Source organism: Pelophylax lessonae (assembly GCF_965119305.1).
Source record: "Pelophylax lessonae genome assembly, chromosome: 5".
Classification (NCBI taxonomy): domain Eukaryota; kingdom Metazoa; phylum Chordata; class Amphibia; order Anura; family Ranidae; genus Pelophylax; species Pelophylax lessonae.
The window spans coordinates 357,532,736-357,558,023 of NC_138772.1; the positions used below are offsets into that span (position 1 = coordinate 357,532,736).

At 42.6% G+C, this 25,288-nt stretch overlaps 1 protein-coding gene across 2 annotated transcripts in view; it reads right to left on the reverse strand.

Moving 5' to 3' along the window:
- The window catches only part of ATP9B (ATPase phospholipid transporting 9B (putative)), a 578,806-nt gene that overhangs the window by 469,463 nt on the left and 84,055 nt on the right, over positions 1-25,288 (reverse strand). For both annotated transcript variants that reach the window (XM_082258664.1, XM_082258663.1), the window contains exon 4: positions 3,539-3,652. In XM_082258664.1, the coding sequence (XP_082114790.1) occupies positions 3,539-3,652 (114 nt within the window). The remainder of the gene's footprint in view (positions 1-3,538; positions 3,653-25,288) is intronic.

The window sequence follows — 25,288 nt, forward strand, 5'->3', positions numbered from 1 at the left end:
ATGTGAAGTTTCAGCTCTGTAGCATGTCCAGAACCATAAAAAAAAAAAGATCGTTTGTATTAGAAAACTTTCAGCTCAGGGGGTTGGCTTCGCTGCTGTAACACCTTGCCGGTTTAATAGAAGGCATTTTTTTGGGTTCTTTGCAGTCAGGAAAAATATCTGAGTTCAGATGTTTTGCCTGCCTCAAAAGAACCCCAAAAAATGCCAAAAAAAAACGCTAGCGTTAAAAAAAAAAACGCCCAGGTGAGTTCTTGCTGGCATTTTTTGGGGGTTTTTGGAGGCAGGCAAAACATCAGAACTTGTGCACAGTACCACTATACACAAGTTCAGATGTTTTTCCTGACTGCAAAGAACCCAAAAAAATGCCTTCTATTAAACCGGCAAGGTGTTACAGCAGCGAAGCCAACCCCTAAGCTGAAAGTTTTCTAATACAAACAATCTTTTTTTTTATGGTTCTGGACATGCTACAGAGCTGAAACTTCACATGTACACATTTTAGACCCCCCAGATCTGAAATCCAAAGTAAAAATCAAAAAATCTCTTTTTTTTTTTAATTTTTTCAATAATTGGCTTTTTTATCAAAAATGACAATTTTTAAGAACTTTTTTTGTGTGATTTTGTGTCTGGGGGGTCTAAAAGGTGTACCTGTGAAGTTTCAGCTCTGTAGCATGTCCAGAACCATAAAAAAAAAAGGATTGTATGTATTAGAAAACTTTCAGCTCAGGGGCTTAGCTTCTCTCCTCGGTTTTCACACCTTGCCGTTTTCAAAGCAGGCATTTTTCTGGGTTCTTTGCAGTCAGGAAAAACATCTGAACTTGTGTATAGTGGTACTGTGCACAAGTTCAGATGTTTTGCCTGCCTCCAAAACCCCCCAAAAAATGCCAACAAAAACACACCTGGGCATTTTTTTTTTGACGCTAGCGTTTTTTTGGCATTTTTTTGGGTTCTTTTGAGGCAGGCAAAACATCTGAACTTGTGTATAGTGGTATATATACACACATAATTATATGTATATAGACACCTAGCCATATATAGGTGTGATAGTAGCAGAAATATATTACTGTAAATGATTTCATTAGCGCAAGCATATATTTCTGCTACTATCACACCTATATATGTCTAGGTGTGTATATAAATATATGGATGTGTGTATATACACCACTATACACAAGTTCAGATGTTTTGCCTGCCTCCAAAACCCCCCAAAAAATGCCAGCAAAAACACAGCTGGGCATTTTTTTTTTTTTTTGACGCTAGCGTTTTTTTGGCATTTTTTTGGGTTCTTTTGAGGTAGGCAAAACATCTGAACTTGTGTATAGTGGTATATATACACACCTAATTATATGTATATAGACACCTAGCCATATATAGGTGTGATAGTAGCAGAAATATATTACTATAAATGATTTCATTAGCGCAAGCATTTATTTCTGCTACTATCACACCTATATATGTCTAGGGGTATATATACAGACATATATGTGTATATATACCCCCTATACACATGTTCAGATGTCATGTCTGACATCAAACATGTCCTCAAAAAAGCACTGGCAGTGGCAGCCCCTGCAGCATAAAAAATGCTTGGCTGGTGAGAAGCCATATTCCTGTGCCGAAGCAATTCAGAGAAATGATCATTTCTCTATAGCGGTCACCCTGCTATAGAAGGGTTTTGTCACCCTGCCATAGCAGTCACTGCCAGTTGACCCTTCACTACACTGCGCTCCCCTTACACTTAACACTTTCCCTACAGAAACTAAATTTTTGAAGCTAACTTAAGTGTAAAGGAGCACTCTAACTACACTAGATATCCCTTTCCTCACACTAATAAATAGCTAAATGACACTTTTAAAGTAAAATTAACAGAACTGCTTCCACTCTCTTCCATGTCCAGTATAACAATGCTAGGAATATGGCGGGGGCGATCTTATATACTGGGGGGCGTATTCACTAATGATTGGTCTAGGGACCCCCTAGTCACTCCAATCACATTCCTAGCATTCTCCTGCCCCCTCAATTGGCTTTTGCTAATGGTTCTGGTCCAATCACGGGCTTTTAAAGCCCATTTCCTGAAGCATTGCATTTTGGGCAGTTCTGGTTGCCGAATTCCGAACTTTTTGGGCAAAAAGTTCTAAATTCGGCCGAACCTCGAACACCCAATGTTCGGGCCGAACCGATGGTCGACCCGAACCGTTCGATCATCCCTAGTTCCTATGAGTGTAATTTATTGTTATAGGATATATTTTGTATAGTAACCATCTACCCCTGAAGAAGACAATAACGTAGATTTTCAAAACACGTTGGGTCTTCCCCTGTCATAAGTAACTCTGACAGTCGAATATGGTTACTCATACTAATATTGTAACACTATCTTGTTGAACCACATATTTTTTGTGATGTATGTTTCTTTTGTTTTTCTTTTCGTGTTTAATTGTTAATAAAATAATATGTAAACTTTTTACATTTTGATTATATTTATATTTGATTATATTTATGCCCATCAGAGGGTTTTCTGTCCATGCTACAGAGTGAATCTCTCTTTTTGCCTGTGTTTTAATAAACAGTCTTATGTTTTTTCACCACGCTGCAGGATTTTGGATCGTTCTGTTACTGGGCAAGGGAAGCTTATATGATGGACATATTCCTCTTGAGTACCGGGGTCCGTCACATCTCCATTCACATAACATAACAAAATCGCAGCTTACCTTTTTTAGGGTCCATGCACACTAGGAGCAGAAAAAATGTCAAAAAGAGGCACAACAAATGCTCAGAGTAGCTCAAATTGCACAAGAGTTTTGGAGAGTTAATGGGCATTAAAAGTCCTTTCTGAAAACTTTTCTCAAAAACAAAGGGTTGTAAAAGGTTTTTTTCTGCCTCCAAACTCTCCTCTTGAAATATGCCTCTAGATGTCCTAATGTGCATGGACACATAGGATAATATTAAACTGCTTCTACAGGCAGGAGAAAAAAAAAACCTGCAAAACTTCTGTAGAAGCAGTGCTTTTTAAGCCCACTGTGGAACCTTAGAGGTTCTCTTCTTGAACTTCCAGCAAGGAAAAATTCCACTTTGTTCTCTTTGTTAAGAGGGCATGCTGCACAGCTGCATTTAACATAATTAACCCTGTCTGTTGTGTGCACAGCAGATATCATCTCATCAAATGTACAGTACTAGATGTGTCTGTTCTAGCAAAAAGTTAAAGGTTTAGAAGCTAGGATGTTCAATTGTATGTCAAAAAAGCTAGACTCAGACAGTCCCCAGTCTAGCTATTGGGATAGATTACACTGAGTTATTTGAGAAATTCTTGCAATTAGCCATGACACCTTCTTCTCAGAAACATCCATTAGGTAGGAAATATTTTAAAAGAAATATGTAACAAAAGCAAAAAAAAGACTACCATCTTATATTTCTGTTCCAAGGGAATTATTTACTTTTGTTGCCAAAGAAAATACACACATTCCCCAGCCAAGAACAAGGGTTCAAAGCATATTTCTTTCAATTATCAATATTTGAAAAAATAGAGACACAAAAAGGTACTTACCAGTGGTGCCCAGTAGGTGTATAAGTAGCCTATTTTCAGAGCAGGTACAAACTGTGAGCAGGCAACTACCAGGAAGTACAGGTTCAAGAAAAATTTGAACTGCTGATATAAAACCTTAAAGAAAAGACATAGGGAAAATAATGATTAAGAACCATAGTAACAAAAAAAATGTATTTCCCAACACACTAATATATCTTTTCTGTATATAACTATTTGAGACAATGCCAGTATCAAGTTAGCAAAAATTCTTCAAAAAAAAAGTCAAAGGTACTTAAATTCATAAGATGGTTCTTTAGATCTGCGGTATAAAAATGCATGCTTGATTAGCTGGATGAGTATGTTCTGCTCCCAGCACTAAACATCCTTGAAGCCAATCTTATAAAAGGAGAACAATAGTGAAAGTCCAAAATAGGCAATCAACCCTTCCCCTCAGATCAGTTAATCATGCAGCGTATGTATATTGTATTGTACACTGATATACAGTAGGATAGTTTTCTAGCTGGTCTGTAGTGTGCTGGAATAGGCGATGGTCATTTAATGTCTACAGACACTTAACAGTGAAGACTAAACCCACAAAACTCTTACCAGGCTTGCCTGTAAATTAAAAATCTTGGAGTACAGTAGGCTATATTCATAGACCCTGGCTTATAGGTTGCTACCCTCAGGTGATTGGACACTGGCAAAGCTTTGCTGGACATGCCTCTTTGGGCATACCCCTATAATACATCATTTTTTAGACATCAATGAAGAGTAGCACAGGAGCAGAGGGAAGGGTGACCTGTGGCCTATACTGTACTCCAAGATAGGGAACTTAAAGCTAAGTCAAAATTCCTCTTATCCTAATTGTACATTGCAGAATACAGGCGAAATATTCATAGACCCTGGGACGACCCTAAGCAATGAATAAGAAGGGTGGACAACAACAAGGCAAACAGAACTGTGCCAACATGCCCATCAATAAAAAAGGGTCAACACATCCAACTCAAAGTGTTATTGCAAGAACCTTGTGGCTGCAAGCTGCTTGCACAACAGCTTGGGGTTCCACCTGATAGATTTTAGAAAAGGTATAAACTAAAGAGCAGGTAGCAGCCTTGCAAAGCTGGGCAACAGAGGCTTGATGTTGAAATGCCCAGGAAACACCCACCAATCTGCTGGAGTATCCTTTAGAGTGTAAGCTTGAGATAAGTTGTCTTAGCCACCTGGCAATAGTGGATTTTAAGGCAGGATGTCCTTTTTAAAGCCCTGACAAAGAAAGAAACGGTCTTTCTTATAGAATCTGCATCTTTTAGATAAACTCTGACAGTACTGACAACGTCCAGACAGTGAAGCGCAAACTCTCTGAGGTCAGGGCACAAAGAGCAAAGGAGTATGTGTTTGTTAAGGTGGAAGTTAGATACCACCTTAATGAGAAAGAAAGTCTTGAGCGCAAATCTACTATGTCTTTGAAGGGTAAGGGAGGGCTCTTTACAGGAGAGAGACATTAGGGACATGCCTGACAGATGTGATAGCCATTTAGAAGGCCACTTTGCAGGAAAGATCATCCAAAAAAAACATACCTGTTCGGGTTTTAACAGTGACTTCTGGAGGGCAGAGAAAACATATTAAGACCTCAACACAGCGTGCTGTGTAAGGGTGGTCTAAGAGTACTTAGGACAAAGTTCTGGTCCGGACTGTGGGAAGGCAATTCTCTGGGATTAAAATGACACCAGGCAAGTAAGGATTTATACATATGATAGTACATTTTTCTGAAAGTAGAGTTTCTGGCTTTAAGCAGTGTTGGAATGACATAATCAGAGTCACCCCTGTCCCTCAAGACCTGGGCTTCAACACCCGTGCCAATAATGCCAGTTAATGAGAAGTAGGATGGAATAGGGGGCCCCAAGACAGAAAGTCTAGCCTGTTTGGAAAAGACCAGGGACTGTCTCTTAGAAGTAAAGGTAAGTCTGTATGCTAGGTTTTCCTGGGCTATTTTGGAGCAATAATAATCACCTGTTTCTTTTTTTTGCTCTATTTTGCAGAGCAGTCAAGGCAGAATTTGCATCAAATGAAAGGCATATATTAACTGGGGTCCAGGGAATTATAAGAGCATCTGATGCTAGTGTTAGAGGATCCTTTTTCCCGGGCTAAAAACAGGGGTAACCAACAGGGATAACTTTTTTTGTGCCCGGAGGCCAGGATGTAAATTTCTGACACAAGAGTTTGAAGATATCTGGATAAAGAGCCAATTTCCCTTGGTCCGGGTGTTGATGGCTGAGGCATTTGGACTTCCAATTGTCCACTCCGGGGATGTAAACAGCAGAGAGGGGTGATCAGGGTTTTTTTTCCACAAATTAGATGATCAGGCTTACTTCCTGACTCCTGGTACACTCCGGGGATGTAAACAGCAGAGAGGGCATATCAGAGTTTTTTCCACAAATTAGATGATCAGGCTTACTTCCTGACTCCTGGTTCCCCTTTGTGGGTAAAATAGACCACTGCAATGGCACTGTCTAATTGTATACCAGTTGACTGACTCTGAGCAAGGAAGGTCCAGTTATGTGGAGCTAATTTTATTGCTGTGAGCTCCAGGGTGTTGCTAGGTAGCTTGGCTTACAAAGGCGACTGTGTACAATAAAACTGTAAGGTATTGGAACAATCCTATTTGTGAACAGAGGAGAGGCCAAAAAGCAATGTGCAGTGTGGAACTGGTATCTTTCTCTTTCTACAAAAGGCAGGTTGTGCTGATGAGGAGGGTAAATGGGAATATGTGGATAAGCATCATTGATGTTTACTAATGCTGAGTATTGCCTTTGTCTCAGAGAGGCAAAAACCGACCTTGCAGATTTCATAAAAAAACTTTGGAATGTAAAGAAACTTGATTAGGGATTTTTAGGTCCAGGAAAGGACAAATAACCCAGTTGGGTTGTGGTCCTGTGAACAGGTATGAATAGAATCCTTTAGGCTGGGTTCACACCTATGCAAATTGAATGCGGGTTTCTTAATGGAGCCGGTCAAACACGGGGCAGCCGCAGTCCGCATTCGGAAAGGGTCCTGAGCGGCTTTGGCTCTGAATCCAGTGCGAATTCAGGCAGAAATTCATACCGGATTTGCACCTGAATTGGTGAACAGGGACACACTGGACACACTGAGCCGCAGCCACAGCATGTGTGAACCCAGCCTTAAACCTTTCGTCCAGAGGACCCAGAACAACCACTCTTTCTTGGGACAAGAAATGGTTCAGAGCAGTCTGCAGACTGAGTGTCCTTGAGAAGATTTTACCTTGGTTAAAAAGAAGAAAACAATGAAGGGGTAGAGTTTTGAACTCTATTTTGTACCCCTTTGAAGGCTTGCACAGAAAGGGAAGACTGAGTTATGGTTTAGAGGATTTAGCCCTTAGGAGCACAATGAGACACTCTTCTTTTTGAATAGGTAGAAGCCACTCAAGGATAGGGGTTTAGTAACCTTCCATTGTGGAAGAAGTATTTTTCCTTCTGTAACATCTCTGCTGAATTTGCCAAATGCCTCACCAAATAGACATCCTTCTTCAAAGGATAAAAATGTGAGGCAACATTCACAATCAGCTTAAGATGTCAAGAGTTTTATCCACAAGATTCTGTGCATATGGAAAGCAATGAGAGCCATTTTGGAAATCTGTATCATGACTTGTTCTAGGGTATCAACACAAATGAGTAAAGCAGGTATAGCCATTGCAATTGGTGAGGGTATATTCTTATAGGTGCTCACAAAGTAGGGTGTGTAAATAGGGTACATGTGTCCGTGAAGTACACAGCAACCTGGATGTACAGTAGATCATCCTGTAGCAAAGTCTTTGTGGCAAAGGGGTTTCTGAGTATTTTATAAAGGGCTCTAGATAGTAGAAGTTGTGGTAATAGTGGAACCTGTGGTGTGATGTATCACCCTAATTATCCACCTGAGACTTTGCTCTGAATGTTGGAATTTTACCACTAATGCCCCATACACACGTGCAGATTATCTGCAGACTTTTGTCTGCAGACTTACCAAAACCATATAATATGAGGTCAAACCTAAACACTTTCAATTTGTATGCAATCCGGCAGGCCCTTGCACTACATAGAAAAGGTAAGTCTGCAGACAAAAGTCTGCAGATAATCTGCACGTGTGTATGGGGCATTAGACTGAAAAGTTTAACACTGATGCCCCATACACACGTGCAGATTATCTGCAGACTTTTGTCTGCAGACTTACCTTTTCTATGTAGTGCAAGGGCCTGCCGGATTGCATACAAATTGAAAGTGTTTAGGTTTGACCTCATATTATATGGTTTTGGTAAGTCTGCAGACAAAAGTCTGCAGATAATCTGCACGTGTGTATGGGGCATTAGAAGTGAAAAAACACAATTACTATAAAAGTACAATTATTGGTATCGTTGTAGTTTTTTTTTTTAGAATGAATACTATTTTGGAAACCTGTAAATAGTGAGGCTACAGTATCAGTCCAGTAGAGGATATATCTGTCTTACCTGCCTATGTTGCTGATCCCTAAACAGGGTCCAGGCTTCACCTGTCCCAGGGGACATACCCTCAGAGGGGTCATCAGAGTATGGGTTTTTAGAGGGATAAACTACATCCATTGCACTTAGTGGCAAGGTGAACACTCGCAGAATCCAGTGCCCAAAGCAACATTACAGGCTATCCCCACAGCATGGGATCTGGGTACAGCTCCCATGACTATTCCGAGGTTGCCCCAATCCAGATGCTCTACTTCTATTGTTGAATTAGAAGACCGTGAGGAGTTGACTGAACAGCTGACTGAAGAATCCAAAGTAAAATAACAAATTAGTAAAACAAATTATTTCTCTGTAAGGAAGAAGAGGTCCATCACCTTAGGACACTAGAAAAAAACTGAGCTCTCTCGGAGTGGGATAGGGTTATAGGGTGCCGCTCAGAGAGCATGTCCAGCAAAGCTTTGCCAGTGTCCAGTCACACCTTAACCACTTCAGCCCCAGAAGGTTTTACCCCCTTAATGACCAGGCCATTTTTTGCGATATGGCATTGCGTTGCTTTAACTGACAACTGCGCGGTTGAGCAACGCTGTACCCAAATAAAATTGATGTCCTTTTTTCACCACAAATCAAGCTTTCTTTTGATGGTATTTGGTCACCTCTGCGGTTTTTATTTTATGTGCTATAAACAAAAAAAGGAGCTCTAAAACAAAATCTTGCGCTTAAGGGCTGCCCCGCTGCAGTATATGTACGTGAGGCGGTCCTTAAGTGGTTAAAGTAGTAACCTCTAAGCCAGGGTCTATGAATATCCAGCCTGTGTCCTGTACAGTACCAGTAAAATAAATAGTTTATATTGTCAGTAAGCTGGTAGCAAATTCCAAGGTTGTCTAAAAGATGTCTGCCCCCAAAAGCCATTATCCTAAATGTCTTTTAGGCTTTTTTTTTATGAAACAGACAGCAGTGAATCTAATGTAAAATACAGTACAACAAAACCCATTTTATCCTTGCACTTCCCAATCCAATATCGGATGTATCTGATCAACAGTTAAACTTCTACATTTCAATTTCCCATGTATACTTTGTGTGCATCACTCTCTCTCTGTAACTGTGTTAACAACACACGCTGTGCAATTTAATAAAATACAAGAGGCTTTTTTCTGTTTGTAAAAAAGGGAAGTTTTATTGCTATTTTCAGTATACAAAACTCAGTAAAAAGCACATTAAAAAATACATAAATAAAAGGATACAGTACAAAAAAAAAAAAAGAAGAATTGTTTTACAAAATTCCATGAGATAAATTTACAAAGTGTAACTCTAGTTCTCCAGAACTTTTATATTCCTTTACAAAAGGGATCTGCAATAGGAACACTCCTCAGAAGGCATCTGACATGTAGCAAGAAGTGTTAATTTGGCTCCTCACCTCCTCTTTTAACCTCTTAAACTCCACTCCAACACACTACAACCACGTGCACTGCATGCAACTACAAGGTGTGTTTACATTCAGTTCAGTTACAGTGGGGGATCATTTCCACAGCAAAGCATCGGAGCTGAGGCATATGTACAACCCCGTCCACTGCTTTTGCAGCTTAAAGCGGTTGTAAAGGCTCCATTTTAAATAGAAATAAAAACATCTTCTGCCTACCTGCTGTGTAAAATTGTAATGCACAGAGCAGCCCTGAACCACCTCTTCTGGGGTCCTCCACCGGCTTTTTAGGTTCCTCCTCCTCCTCGCTATGGGGGTGCACGTGTAGGCTCGCACCCTAGCCGGGCTGTGTGCATCCATAGACATACATAGCATAGCTCAGCTCCACCCAGGGTGGATAAAAATCGCAGATTTTTTTTTTTTTATCTGATTTTTGTTTTGTATTTTTGTTTTTTTTGATTTTTGATTTTTTGGGATTTTATCAAATGTATTTTATTAAAATGCTTTTGGAGCAAAAATCTATCTAAAGATACATTACTAATTTAGTTTATTTAGCATGAAATGGGACTTAGTTATGTTGCATGAGGCTGTATATTGTGCAATATTTACATTTTTGGTAAACTCATTCAATTAATCAAAGCTCTGCAAGCTGAGATCACATGCAATGCATTGATGTATTCACACAATTTTACACTAACTGCCAGCAAAAAATGAGTCCTTACATTTAAAGAGCACCTTTCCGTTTAGATCCACCATGGCAGCGTCTGTTATCGGGCATCCACTCACCTGCTGCCGCCACGTCCCTCACCTTTTTGGGTCACTGCCACATCACCAGTCATCCCATTAAAGTGATGGGGCTGTCAGTGAGTCAACAGCAGTTCAGAGGAGGAGCCGCTGCGGGACAGAGATGACAGTTACTCTTTAAAAATTATGATTTAAATCAAGTTGATTTAAAGCAAACCTTTTTACTAGTGCTTTAAATCGTGATTTAAATCAACTTGATTTAAATCATATCCACCCTCACACCACTCTCTGCTCCCTCCTCATAGGATTTGATTGACAGCAGCAGAGGCTAACATTGCTGCCTCTGTGTAAAGTGGTTGGGGTGGAGGGAGATTATCATAGACGTTTTTTACCTTAATGCAGAGAATACATTAAAAAAAAAAAAAAAAAAACCCTATGATTTTAGAACCAATTTAGGGGGAGCAGTAAAAACACATCTCAACTGTACTTTTTTACCTTCTCCAAACAGTTTTGTTTTCTTTGGGCTCACATCAAACTGACACAAAAAGGCTATGGCCCTATAATGATGACCGTTTGATATGAATAGTGTGTACTGAAGTGGGGTAGTGCTACAGTACCTAAATAGCACCAATTACTCTTTTTGTTCTGGCAATGGCAAAGGAACAGTCATAAGCAAAGATGTTCAGTAAGCCACAGTAACCAAGCCAAATGTACCATATGGCACTTGTCTACTTTCATACCAATACCAGTATTTATTTTTTATAAATTGCTTACAAAGGGTTCCACAATTTTATTTTCCTTAATAAATATTCTTATTTCAGTTATAGCTAAGCCATAACTTTAATTCATAGGAATGTAGTGGAAAGTCTGTAACGGGCATACCTCTAAGAACCATTTACTTTATAATTTCTTCATACACATGGGATATACACTGTAGGCATTTCTGAAGAAACTTGGATGTCTTTCATTGCATGAAAACATTTATCAACTACTATATCACACAATAGCAATCAGATATTTACAGAGTCCAACTACAAATGTAATTTAATTAAAAAACTATACAGCATGCTCTTAATCACAACAATGAATGGTTTACTGTATTCTTAATGAACTTTGTGACCTTTAGGAAAATGTGTGCTGTTTAAGCAATTTGTATGCATTTAATAATTTAAACTAAGGGAGAAAACAGCGGCTTGGTTCAATAAAGATGAGAATATTTATCTGTCTAAAAGACAGTTGACATTTTATTACCTTGACACAAGATCAGCCTTTTAATTACACAGTCATTAGTTTTGCGAGTTTTAATAAAGGCATATATAAGACCCCTAGCTTTTTCCTACTGTTGCATATATAATCGTTCAATAAACTGTGCAAACTTATTAGCATTAAGAGAATATAACTTAATGACATAGCAGGCATAGAAAACATTACACACAATACTAAAATAAGTATAGAAAACAAAACTAGACAATTTTAAACAACCCGAGGAAAAAATAGTAACCCAAGGTATCCAGGAAAAGTTGTGGCGCCAGGCAGACATTTTATTTCAAATATAGAGAATGAGTTTTAGGCTTAATTTCTTGCGAATTCTATAATTTTTTTTTATTGTTCAAAGTCTATTGTAGAGGTCAGTAGCTAAAAATGACATTTGCACGAGTGATTTTGAGCAATAATGAATTCCACTCTCGAAAAATATCTCCATTAGAGGTTTCAATCAGAGACAGTCTGCCTAAAAGGACTCTATTTCTGCAATCTATCTAAAACACCCATATTGCTCTTTGAAATGTATTCAAAGTTTTTTTTTTCAGATACCGTATATACTCGAGTATAAGCCGACTTTTTCAGCATGTTTTTTTTTTATGCTGAAAAAGCCCCCCTCGGCCTATACTCGAGTCACTCATTTACATTTTAAAAATGGCGCCGCCCTGCGCCAACACGTCAGTCGCATAAGATACGGCCGTTCATTTCATGTTGCACTCAGTATGTGGTGTACTTGCTTAGGTGCCCGTGTGGGAAGGATTATGTAGGTCGTACCATCAGAAAGCTCCATGTTCGGTTACAAGAACATATTGCCAATATAGTGAAGGGATTCCCAAAGCACAGTGTCTCCCGACACTATGATTTGTGCCACAATCGAGATCCCAGTTGGAGGGGGAGTAATAAGACGAGGGGTGTTTCGAGGTTGGAGACCTCATGGATATACAGGATGAAGTGTTATGGGACGTAAACGCTTTTATCAACAACTCTTAAAAAACATCCCTACCTCCTTCTGTCCTCCCCCCCCCCCCCCCTTAATTTTTATTGTCTTACTGATTTTTATCTTGAGGATCTTATTTATTTATTAGTATTTATCTTCCATCAGGACTACTTTGTTTAATCTCCAGCCTCTTTTATATATATGATATATGTTTTGAATGATTTTATTACCATCCAATATATATATTTTTAAAGTTGTTTATATATATATATATATATATATATACTGTGGGTTATTAATACTCATATGTTAATATATCCAGCCTTATATGTATAATATCCTTTAATGTTTTAATTATATTTTAAGAGATATTTTGTAGTAAGAACTTGTATTTATATGTATTTATATGTATTGAGTGTTTTTTGGCCCCAGTGCTTTTATTATGTATAAAGGATCAATTTGGGTATTATATTTTTCCACCACTAGATGGAGCCGCTCCTCAGTCTGAGCCCGAATATTAACATTGGTGATTTTTGGGTTAAATTTTATTAATACAGTGGTTCAGGATCTACGTTATGGCATCCGTTGAGTTTGCTACTGTATTATTTATATATTGTTTCTTCATCGAACCATGTTTACTATAGCTTAATACAGCGGATTTCCTGTGTTCGGTGCGCCTGTGATTGGCGCTCGCTCCCGGAATCCGCTCAGCTGTTCCGCCCCCCTCTGGTATTTATTGGCTTGCGTCTGGGACTAAGCCACACCCCTGACGACGTCACTGTATGACGAAACACGTCGGGATTGGCTGGAACCTTGACGCATGCGCAGACGAGGGACGCGGCGGCCATCTTGTTGGTGGGATACCCACACGATTCTTTATGCTACACGCTGGATGTGATCTCCGCTAATGTAAGCTGCTTTCTTATTATTTAATAAATCTGTTGATGATACTGCACCATGAGGAGTATTCTCTTATGTCCCCTGAGTATTTGAAGGAACGATTGGAAGTTCCATCTGGTCACTCTGGGAGGAGACGAACCGATGTGATTGGTTTCCCTGTGTTACCTGTTAATCCACATACAGAGCGTGTTTGACCCTGTGGGGTCTCTAAAGTTGGTAAGAGTACCTTGGTATCTTGATTGGTGGGGGACTCTCCTGCTTGCACCCCCTCTTTTCCATCTGGGACTTGTTTGCTCCTTATTGTCAGCTTGGTTTATATGTTGATTAGCGCGACACCACTTTTCACCATTACTTTGAAGATAAGGTTTACTGTCTTTTTGTGTCAGCTGCTTATCTTACTAAGGATTATACCGTTTGCCATATCATTGTTTTACTTTTTAAAAGAATATAGCGCAGCGATTCTACACCATATCTTATACCGTAACTGCCCATCCAAAATGCTGGATGTGAAGAAAAAAGTAATTTTATAAAAACAAGAAGTGTCCAAATGTGATAAAATGTAGAGCCCTGCTTCTTGAAATAACAATCACCACTGTGGTGCCTTAGCAATAAAGTGTCTTATCCACCTAGCAATGGTGTTCTTGATCCTGCAAGGCAATGTTAAATTGTGCTAGTATGCTTCCAATACAAGCTCATTATGTAAAACCTACCTTAGAACAAAGCCCTCCAGTGCCACGATGTCAGCACTGAGACGCCCAACATGTTCACCCGATTTTCCTTCCGGGTTTGCAGCCTAGGACTACATGAATGGCCAGAGGCGTGATAAAAGCAAATCCCGCGCATACGTGCGGGAACAGCCTTTTCCAGCAAGGGCTCTGTAGGTCTGGCACTGTAAGCCGGACCTTCAGAATGCATGCGCCGATGATGTCATCGGCTGCATGCACTCTGAATATCTTCTAAACTGTGCACGTTTGGGAGATTTTCAGAATACCTACAGGTAAGCCTTGATTGTAGGTACAGATTTTACAACCACTCTAAGGTGGAAGGCAGGAGCTACCATGGGTTAAAAAAAAGAAAAAAAAAAGGGTAAAAAAAAAGGGTCTTTGACATAAGACCACTTTATCCTTGTAAAGAATAATGAAATGCTCTTTGCATGATAGTCTCATGTACCTTTCAGATAAGCTCTGGTTCGGGGTTTGAACCAGAGTCTCTGGTGCAGAAGTGCACAGACCTAGCCATTCAGCCTCTGGAAAGTCTTGGTTTCTGCTGCAGGTTTTTGGTACTATGAATGTCTCCTTACGGACATTTTAGCTCCACTTGCAACCAGCTATAGAAGATCTGCAATTACTTCAGGCTTTAAATACCGGACACTTCCTATGCTCTGGGCCCGTTGATTTGGGTTAGTTCCTGTCTGAGATGCCTCTGCGTTATGTGCTGGATTTACACCATGACCCTTGCCTGTTTCCTGACCATTCTTCTGCCTGCTGATTTTGTACCTTGCTGCCCGTTCGTGTCTTGACCTCAGCTTGCCTCCCTACTACTCTCCCGAATCCCGACTTTGTACCTCGCATCTAGATCTCAGTCGGCCTGCCTGACCACATTTTCGCCTAATCCTCAGCCTAAGATCCACTTCAAACTCAGCCTATTACAGGTGCGTCACAAGAAGTGATAGTCCCCAAGAATGCTACCACCCAAGATAGTTCCCTAATGGGTTCAAAGGGTGGTTTATGCCGGGCAGAGATAACAAAATTGAGATCCCATGAAACACATTGTGCTGTAATGGGGGGTCCATTTCACGAGATGCCTCGAATCAAGGTTCTAACAAGGAAAAGCGGGGTCGCACACTGTATTTAACTCCAGTGTCAAGGCTTTAGCTCCCAGCCCATTGGTCATGCCCCTCTGACATGTTTCACCCACACTGAGCTTAACTGTAGAGACCTCTAGGATTAAGCCCAATGTGGGTGCAACATGTCAGAGGTGTGATCGATGGGCAGGTATTTAAGCTGAAACCTGCCTTTCATTTACTTTACAGCAGAGTTAAAGTGGTTGTAAACTCATTTAGTAATTATCACCCAATCCTGTGTCTTTCAGAATACTAAGTGCCCTGTATATGTGCCTTATTAGAAATATGCTGTTCTATACCTTTTTTCCTAGCCCTGCTCAGTGCTCACGTGACCGGCCATCTCTCCCCTCTCCCAATCTGACAGCTAGAGCGGGAAGGCAGAGAAACCCCCACTGACTTCAGTCAGGAGGAGTAGAGGAGAGAGCCGGAAGGTCACATGAGCGCCACTAGAAAATCAGGTATAGAACAGCATATTTTTAAAAAGGAACATATACAGGGCGCTTAGTATTATGAAAGACAGGGGAATGCGTGATAATAACTAAGTTATTTCAGCAGCAGAAGGGGGGCAGGCCCTCACATAGAGCTGACAGGCAGGGAGGAGAGGGGGGGGTAGGGGAAGGAGGACACAGGAGAGCTGCAGATAGCAGCGGGTGACAGAGGCACGTAAACCAACTATAGTGTCATGGCTCAGTTTACAGGGGGGAGGGTAGAACCAGGCAGGATCAGCCAGGTACTTCAGGTGATAGAAGGGACCAAATTACACACCACAAGCGGTTATTTATGCTTTAAAGGAGCAGGATCCAGTTTTTTTTTTTTTTTTTTTTTTTTTTTAGGGTAACAAACACTTTAAATACACATGATGTGCAGCTATGCTTGTATGCTATATAGGATCTTAGAATGACGTGCTCTGTCCCTGCCAGCACCTGAATACAGCTCCGCTCTGCCTCCGCTCCGCCTCCTCTCAGTGACGCGGACTTAAAGCAATACATCCCGTATAACTCACTGAGAGGAGGCGGGGTGGAGGCGGAGCGCGGACCCAAAGCAATACATCCCGTAGAACTCACTGAGAGGAGGCGGGGCAGAGCGCGGACTCAAAGCAATACATCCCGTAAAGCTCACTGAGAGGAGGCGGGGCGGGGCGCAGACTCAAAGCAATACATCCTTGAGTACAGCTGGTGCCGATGTAATAATACGAGATTTCTTCACTAGGCAATTCACAAGGGCTGCTGGGATACATCCCAGCAGCCCTTGCGAATCGCCTAGTGACGTGATTGCCTATAGGCGGCCGGACCCGGAAGTGCGGATGAATAAAGAAAAAAGGTATTTCCTTGCAAAAAATAAAATAAAATAGTTTACATTGGTAAAAGCATTTTTAACCACCTCAATACTGGGCACTTAAACCCCCTTCCTTCCCAGACCAATTTTCAGCTTTTAGCGCTGTTGCAATTTGAATGACAATTGCGCGGTCATGCAACGCTGTACCTAAACCAAATTTGTGTCATTTTTTCCCCAAAAATAGAGCTTTCTTTTGGTAGTATTTGATCACCGTCAGGTTTTTTCTTTTTTGGTGCACAAATAAAAAAAGACTGAAAAGTTTGAAAAAAAAAAAAAAAGTTTTTTTGTTTAGGTTAAAAAATTTTGTAAATAGATATGTTTTTTCCTGCACTGATGAGCACTGATGATGCCGCACTGACAGGCACTAATGAGGAGACACTGATGGGGTGGCACTGATGGGGTGGCACTGATGGGGTGGCACTGATATGCAGCACTGATGGGCACTGATAGGTAGCACTGATATGCAGCACTGATGGGCACTGATATGTGGCACTGATAGATAGCACTGATATGCAGCATTGGTGAGCACTGATAGGCAGCGCTGATGGGCACTGATAGGCAGCACTGATGGGCACTGATTGGCGGCACTGATGGGCACTGATAGGTGGCACTGTTGGGCGGCAATGATCGGCACTGATGGGCGGCACTGATCGGCACTGATGGGGGGCACTGATGGGCACTGATAGGCAGCACTGGTGGGCAATAATGGGCACTGTGGGCGGCACTGATAGATGGCAATAACGGCACTGGTGGGCAGCACTGATAGAAGGCATCGGTGGGCAACACTGATAGGGAGGGCACTGGGGGGCTCTCTGAGCCCTGTTTGCCATCCCTGGTGGCCATAGTGGGCACCCCTGGTGGTCATGGGTGGGCATCCCTGGTGGATCTAGTGGCACCCCCTCCCCCCAGGGCTGCACTGGTAATCAATCATCTGATTACCAGCACAGACCCCCCCTGTGATCAGTGAGTAATTAGAAATACTCACTGATCACCCCGGCTGCAGAACCGATCCTCTGATCTTCTCCTCACTGACAGGATCTGTCAGGAGGAGAAGAGATCGAAGCCGTTACAACGGCTCTATTTACATTACATGACAGCTGTGATTGGACACAGCCGTCATGTGATCAGGAGGGCCAATCACAGGGCCCTCCTGCCGAATGATGTTGCTCTGTGTCCGAGGGACACAGGCACATCGAGATCGCGCCGCTGCGCGTGCCCGCGGCAGCGCGATCTCTCTCCTTCTGAAGGACGTTCCGGAACGTCCATTCAGAAGGACGAGACTCCCGCCCGGCCGTATATGTACTATGGCCCGGGTGGGAGGTAGTTAAAGGGGATTACGTACATCTAAAAACGTATTAAAATGGGTTGAACTCCACTTTAATGTCCAAGCATGGAATCTGAAGGAAGGCAAGTTCTCAGCAGCCTGAATGGAAATCTTTGCTTGGGCCATGTCTAGAATGAGACCTGTGTGTTTTGGGAGAAGGGAGAGCCAAGGAGCAAACTTTTGAAGGCTGAATACCCAGCCAAAGGCCTACAAAAATCTAGATACACATTTGGACTTCTGTAGATAGTTTAGATGAAGATGAATCCTTCAGGAGAAGGTTGTTCAAATACCATATGGTATGACTTGAAAGCCCTGAGTTTTTAGGAAAGCAAGTACCTTTATAAATACTCTGAGGTTTGAGGTTAGGCCAAATGGCAGTGGGACAAAGTGAAAGCAGAATGTACTGATTTTTTATGAAGGATCTCCAATACAACTATTTCTGGATTTTTGCTGGATCAAACTCCAGAAGCGGAGGCTACTTTAGCCACTCCTTCATGCCCTACGTGAAGCTAACCTCATTCTTTCAATGGGGCTTCCCATTAAGTCTCTCAGTTTCTCGCAACGATAAGTCGGCGGTTCTCTGGGTGCCAGAGGGCATACGTACATTCTGTAAAATCCTGGATAACCCTATCCTGGAGCTGCCCAGCTGGGATCTCATCCCCCATCCCCCCATCTCCTGTCCTGTGGCAGAAGGTGTCCCCTAAGAAGCGTCCAAGATTTTCTGACTCTCCTCGCAAGAACCTGAAACCCACCTGAGAGACTAACATTCTATTTATGATCTACCTCTGAGTTACCTTTTAGGTAGGAAGGTTTATTTCCTGTAGCTTGGTCTCTTTTATGCTACAGTTCATCCTTAGTGGGTTCACATTGTGTTGCTATTAATGGCTCCTTAATGTATGCCTCCTTGAGATTTTATTTCAGGTTGCTGCGGCTTTTGGCATGGGGGAGTGGGGGAAATGTTTCTTTCCGACCCCTATGTCTGAGCTGCGGCACTCCTAGTTACTGCTCACCCTTTGGTTTGCCCATTGTCAGGTCACCTGTGGCCAAGGTGACGACTGCACCCTCTTGGAGGCAGGGGTACACCGCAAGGTAGTGAACCCAGTAGCTGACTGCTGCGGATGGACAAGAACGTGAGCCCAAGATTCCCCAGGGCGTGGAGTCTAAGACCCAGCAGGTGTTCACCAGAGCCTCTAGTGGTGAGGATGGACTTGGCTGCAGCTGGGCCCAGGTGGCGGCCCCTGGGGTCCCCCGGGTCAAGCTCCGTAGGGAGAGAGGGGAAGCAGCCACTCAGGACACAAGGGATAGTGATGGGTAAGCCGAGGTTGGGACAACAGGCAGATGAGGGTAACCAAGAAACAGGCCAAAGGTCAGGGTCACAGGCAAACAGGAGTAGTCAGAGACAAGCCAAAGTCGGAGCACAGAACGGTAGATCAAGCACACGGCAGACAGGAAACAACTAACAAACACTGTTGAACAACCAAGCAGATCTGCATCCATCTCCATTGACATTTGAAAGACACTACTGAAATTGAATATTAGGCTTAAAAAAACTGTCTGGATGGCACCCTGTGGTGATGAGTGGCTGGCACCCTTTGGTGGGTGGCTGGCTGGCACCCTTTGGTGTTTGGCTGGCGGGCACCCTGTGGTGGGTGGCTGGCTGGCGCCCCGTGGTGGGTGGCTGGCTGGCGCCCCGTGGTGGATGGCTGGCTAGCTGGCTGGCACCCTGTGGTGGGTGGCTGGCGGGCACCCTTTGGTGGCTGGCTGGCTGGCACCCTTTGATGGGTGGGTGGCTGGCTGGCACCCTGGCCTGTGGTGGGTGGCTGGCTGCCACCCTGTGGTGGGTGACTGGCTGCCACCCTGTGGTGGGTGGCTGGCTGCCACCCTGTGGTGGGTGGCTGTCACCCTGTGGTCAGATGGGTGGCTGGATGGCACCCTGTGGTGGCTGGCTGGCACCCTTTGGTGGGTGGGTGGCTGGCTGGCACCCTGGCCCTTTGTGGCTTGCACCCTGTGGTGGGTGGCTGGCTGGCACCCTGGCCTGTGGTGGGTGGCTGGCTGTCTGTCTGGCACCCTGTGGTGGCTGGCTGACACCCTGTGTGGAGGGTGGCTGGCTGGTACAGGCCTAGGGCCGGTGGCTGGCTAGCTGGTACAGTCAGGCAGGGCCTGTGGCTGGCTGGTACAGGCCTGTATGTGGCCATGGCGGCTGTGTTAAACTGTGCACTTAGTGACTGTCACTGAATGAGCAACTGAATCACTGTCTGACATTCCCGGTCCCGACTCCAATACAGTACTACAGAGACTCAACTGGCTTGTGGCCGCGGCAGCTGTTACACAAACACACTGTTGTGCATGCATGCATCCCGATTCCAGAGTCCAGACGAGGCTGAGGGAGGCGGCCTAAGAGGCAGGAGCTGTCCCAGAGTGCGCGGAGGAGCGTGGCGCAACATACGCAATGACGTCACGGCAATATCAGTAACCGCCAGGGCCAATTCCGATATATCGGGGAAAGTGCATATCGGTCGATCCCTAATAGGTACATGCTCAGGTGAGTACAAGCAGTTGGGGAAGAACTACCCTTAGAGAAGTGGCAGATTGTATGGTCCTAAGCTGCTAAGAGTTCAATTTGTAACCTTTATAAGGAAACCCCAAATAAAATCGTATTCTTTTTGGTATTTGACTCCGTCTCGTCTTCACGCCATATATCCCTCCACTTCAGATTGCTGTTGGCGATCCTGTAAATTTCAAGGCGCTTTGTTGCACATCTGTTGGCAGTGCCTGCTGATACTACCATACTGGCAGCTAGTCCAGGACCTTCTCCAGTGACTACTCAATGCAGATCTCCCCCTCCACTCTAAAATCTTTGAGTGCCAAGAAGTTGGCATGTCATATTCTAATGGCTGCTAGATGCTTGGTGGCCTCTTTACTGGAAAAGACAAACTTTACCCATCCCTATCGAGTTGTATGCCAGGATTAAAGACATGGAACTTATGGAGTCACTAACAGCTAGTCTCTCCGATAAGCTGGAGAGCTATAGAGCCGTATGGGAGCCTTGGTACCTGTGGGAGGACCCCCTGTGAGGTCCCTGTTTTTTCTACCTAGACGTTTAAACGACACCCTCTGTTTCCAGGAGTGGTGAGCACAGAACTTTAAAATTTACAACTGCCTATTTTCTTTCTCCGTTTTCCCCTTTTTTTTCACCCTTTTCCTTTTGTTCTCTCTTTTCATTTAGTGGATGACTATTCAGGCTCTTTGATGAAAAGGCCCAGCCACTATGAATTGTTCTGTCACTGGATGTCTCATCGGGTTGGGCTAGAGTCTCAATATGTTATTATGACAATTACCCTGTAAGATCCCCTTGATACTGCTGTGTTTCAACATTTATTGAGCCTTCTTGATTTGTTTTTTTTTTTCTATGGACTGGGCCACTGTTGACCTTGTGTAATGTCCACTGTATGTTACCTGTTTTTTCACTTCTAATTTGGAAAAAAACAGATAAACATTTTTCTTTCTGAAAAAAAAAAAAAAAAAATTATATATATATATATATATATATATATATATATATATATATATATATATATATATATATATTTTGTACCCTTTGAAACCACTCATGGAACCCATAGGCCTAGGATGTCTGGAACCCAGAGCAAACTTCATTGTGGAGAAGGCTTTGTGGCAGACTTCATGTGTTTTGGCTTTGAAGATGAAGCCTGAAGAGAGAGATAAGGAGCTCTTCCTCTAGATCAAGGCTTCCCAAACTTTTTTGGGCCGAGACTCACTTCTAAGTACAGTTATTTTTCGGAACCCACTTGCTTGTAATTAAATATTGTAAAGCGTGCATTACTAAGGTAGATATTAAAAAAATAATAATGAGAGAAACACTTATTACAAAAATCCTGCATAAGAATAGATAACTAGACTTTTAATCGAGATATATATTTATAAAGAAAAGGTTTAATGATTCAAATCTAGGAAAGACACAAAAAATTAAATACATCAGGGCATGGTAGCCATTAATAAGTGTGCCATACATAAAGTCAGACATGGGAGTAAGTCACACATGTGCAAGTCACAAGCAAGTCTCAAGTCTTAACCTGCAAGTCTCAAGCAAGTCCCAAGTTACTGTGGCGAAAATCAAGCAAGTCAAGTCGAGTCCGGGCTAGAAGTCAAGCAAGTCAAGTCAAGTCATTTATTTTGGTCAAGTCACAAATCAAGTCAAAATACTGATCTACCCCAATTTTCACATTTAAATCAGTTAAATAAAAGTCAGTGGTCAGGAAAGGTTTTGTTTTATTTTCAACATTAACAAAACTGCTTAGTGCTTTTTTCTTGGCATATTAAAGAAACACTTTGAATGCCCAAACAGCTCAAAATCCTTTGTCCGGTCATGTTTCAACACCACAGTCACTAAAAACATGTTAAGTATTTCCATTTATTAAAGTATTTACTCATGTGTGTCTACCATGTCCTAAGTGAGGGGTCAGAAACCTGTGGCATGTGTGACATATAAGCAGAGTTGTAAGTAATCAGCACCCTCATAGACAGTATAAGGCAGGCAGAGGACAGAAATCAACCACACTAGGACAGTGATCAGCAGGCTATATGGCACTCACCCTCCTTCCTCTCCTAGCGGTCCACAGTGAAGGTGAAGCCCCTGTTTGCCCTCTCCAGGGCCCAGCACACATCACCCAGAGTCTCCATGATGAGGAGCTCTATGCTGGTCTTGGTGTCCTGGCTCTTCTCCTTCAGATCCTCTGGGGTCAGAGAAGCTGCCATGAACCCCTGACACCACCGGGCCACGTAGTCCTCCTATGACACAGAGGCTGCCGTCTCTGCCCGCATACGTACTCACTGATGCAAGTATCCTTCTCGTGGGAAATCCAGACCAGCCTCCGTAAACTGCGCGGGCGGGGTCCTGAATCCATCGTGATTTGACTGCTCTGGCTCGCTGTAATTTGCGCAGACTCGCACAGCACAATTTAAGCGAGCCCACTCCCAGTGATTTCCGGCTCAGCGTGACCCACTCAAACGCAGATCGCGACCAACCAGACCAACTTATCTCCAGTGACCTCCTTAATGAACATGTCAAGTGCATCATAAAAGAGACACCTTTTTTCAAAGGGCACACCGGTGAGGCCTCTTTTACAGGCAGCTCCAGCTGTCCAGGCTTTTAGCCTTAGGATTCTGTGCATATGGACAGAAATGAGAGCATTGTGGAAATGTGTGTCTTGGCTTATTCTATACAGGAAAGCAGGAAGAAGGCAATGTTTGTAAGTGTTTTGCCAGAACTCCTAGAATACAGGATCCTGTTGAGTGTTCATTTCTGAAGCCCAATTAGTAGATTAACAAATGGAGATTGCAGCAACAGCAGCTGCAGAGCTAGGCCTGCAGGTGAAAAGAAAATTTAGAAGAGAAAAGAGAATCCTGAAATGAAGGATCATTTTCTATAGGCACTGTAGGATGTTTTGCTTAAAGTGGAATTAAATTCCACTATTTACATATTTTTAAAAGGGCCACCAGGAGGTTTATGGCATAATGTGCTAGTATGCATAGCATATTAGCATATATGCAAATTTACCTGTCCCAGGTGATTCCATCTTCTCCTAGTTTTTCTTCCAGGTTTGTTCTGTTCATCCACTTGAATGGTTGGGCCCCAGTGACATCACTACTGCGTATGCGCACAGGAGTCACTTCATCGTGGCACAAAAAGGTGCCATAAATGTACTCCTATTTTTACCATTTTTGTAAAATGAGATTTACATTTTTATTTTAAGATTGAGACTGCAGGGTCTACTACTACAGTCCACTTTTTAGCAATTTTTTTTTTTTTTTTTTACACTGGATAAAATTCAGCAATGATTTTCGGAGGAGTTCAATCGTCATAAATAGCCCATTCCAACTGTTCATGACTGTTTTAGACTTAGCAGGTCTCTTAGTACCCAAAGGGGCATGGGAAGATGAAGGAGGCTCAAGTGTATCTATGCTGAGGCTTTTGCATACAGCAAAAGTAATCATGTCTACACTGCCAAGCATTTTGTGGGAAGAAAATCTTCTGCAGCCTCCTCTATAACTTACCCTAGATCCTCTCCACTGTCCCTGTTTCTACTGCTTCTACAGCAGGTAGATTCACATTTGACTAAGGTAGAGAAGGTGGGAAAGGAGAAGGGAACTGGGGCTTGTAAACTCTGAGTAGCGATGGCTGTATTAAGGCTGTGAACTAAGAAATTAGTTAAAGAAAAATTTGCCTTGCTCAGATAGGCCACTTGTGTGCATGATCACAAGCAGAGACCAGTGCTAAAATAGGGTCCTGCTCCAGCTCAGGGGAAGCATTTTAAGTGTGTTGCAAACCTTCAGCAGAGGAAGTATGCCTAAACTTTTGCTGCAGTTCCTTTGTGCCCGGTTTCAACTTGCACCATGAGAAATGTTAGAGACAAAATGGCAGGGGTTACTACAACTAAAAAAATAACAACCAAATCCTCTGCCTGTAGAACTGCATAATGCATAATGTAGATTGTGTTTGTAAAGCCCAGGAACTGTTGAAAATACACAAGGAATACAAGAGGTCTACCACTGGAGAATGGGCAGATGAATAAATGGCCCACCCCCTCTATTCAGAGAGAGCTATTCATTGAGGGAACTGATAGTAAAGCTTCTGTAATTGAAGCACATAAACAGAAAGGGCAGGCATAGTAGGCACTTGACGAGTGCCTGTCACAGCTGCAGCTGCTCATTTTAGACATGCAGAACCGGAATACTGCTGCAGGGGTATCTGGGGGCAGAGTAGTTAAAGGAGAAGTATGGTCTAAGCTTTTTTGGCCATACTTCTCCTATGGATCACAGGATAGAAATTCATTCAGCACTCCTGTGACCCGCTGTCGGCTGACGTCACTCAGCCGGTCCAGGCTCAGAAAACGGTCCCAGATGCCTGCACCAGCACCTGGCTCAGCCACTGACTCAAAGAGCAAAGGATGAGAACTCAGCGATCAGTGGTGTTTGATAGCTCAGTTCTCAGTGCAGAGACGGTGAGGGGCAGATGCAGCATCGGATCAATGCTGCATCCACCTAGGTGAGTATAATTGTTAAATCCCAAACTTCTCTTTTAATATTTTAATATAACACAGCAGCCACCAGAACACGGGAGACTCTTTGGTCATGGTAGGTGCTGTCCCTGATGCGGATAAAAAAAACAAAAAAAACCTTCGGCTTTGAGCATTTTTAAAACCAACAACTTTACCAATTTATTTAGCATTCAATTTGGTAGTTTCTAGCTTTTAAAAATCCTGGAAAAACAACCTATAAACTAGCTTTAAAAAAGAACTTGCTCTCCATAAGCTTTCATTACCTTTCTAAATATAAGCTTCCAAGAAAATGGTTTCTAATGTTTGTCTACCTCCTAAAAAACAGACAAATACACAAATTATTTAAAATAATAATACTGGTTAAAGAACTGATAACATTATTCGAATTTCTAAAATACTGTAGAAGCCTAATGCTTGCTATGCTTGTAATGCATAATTATACA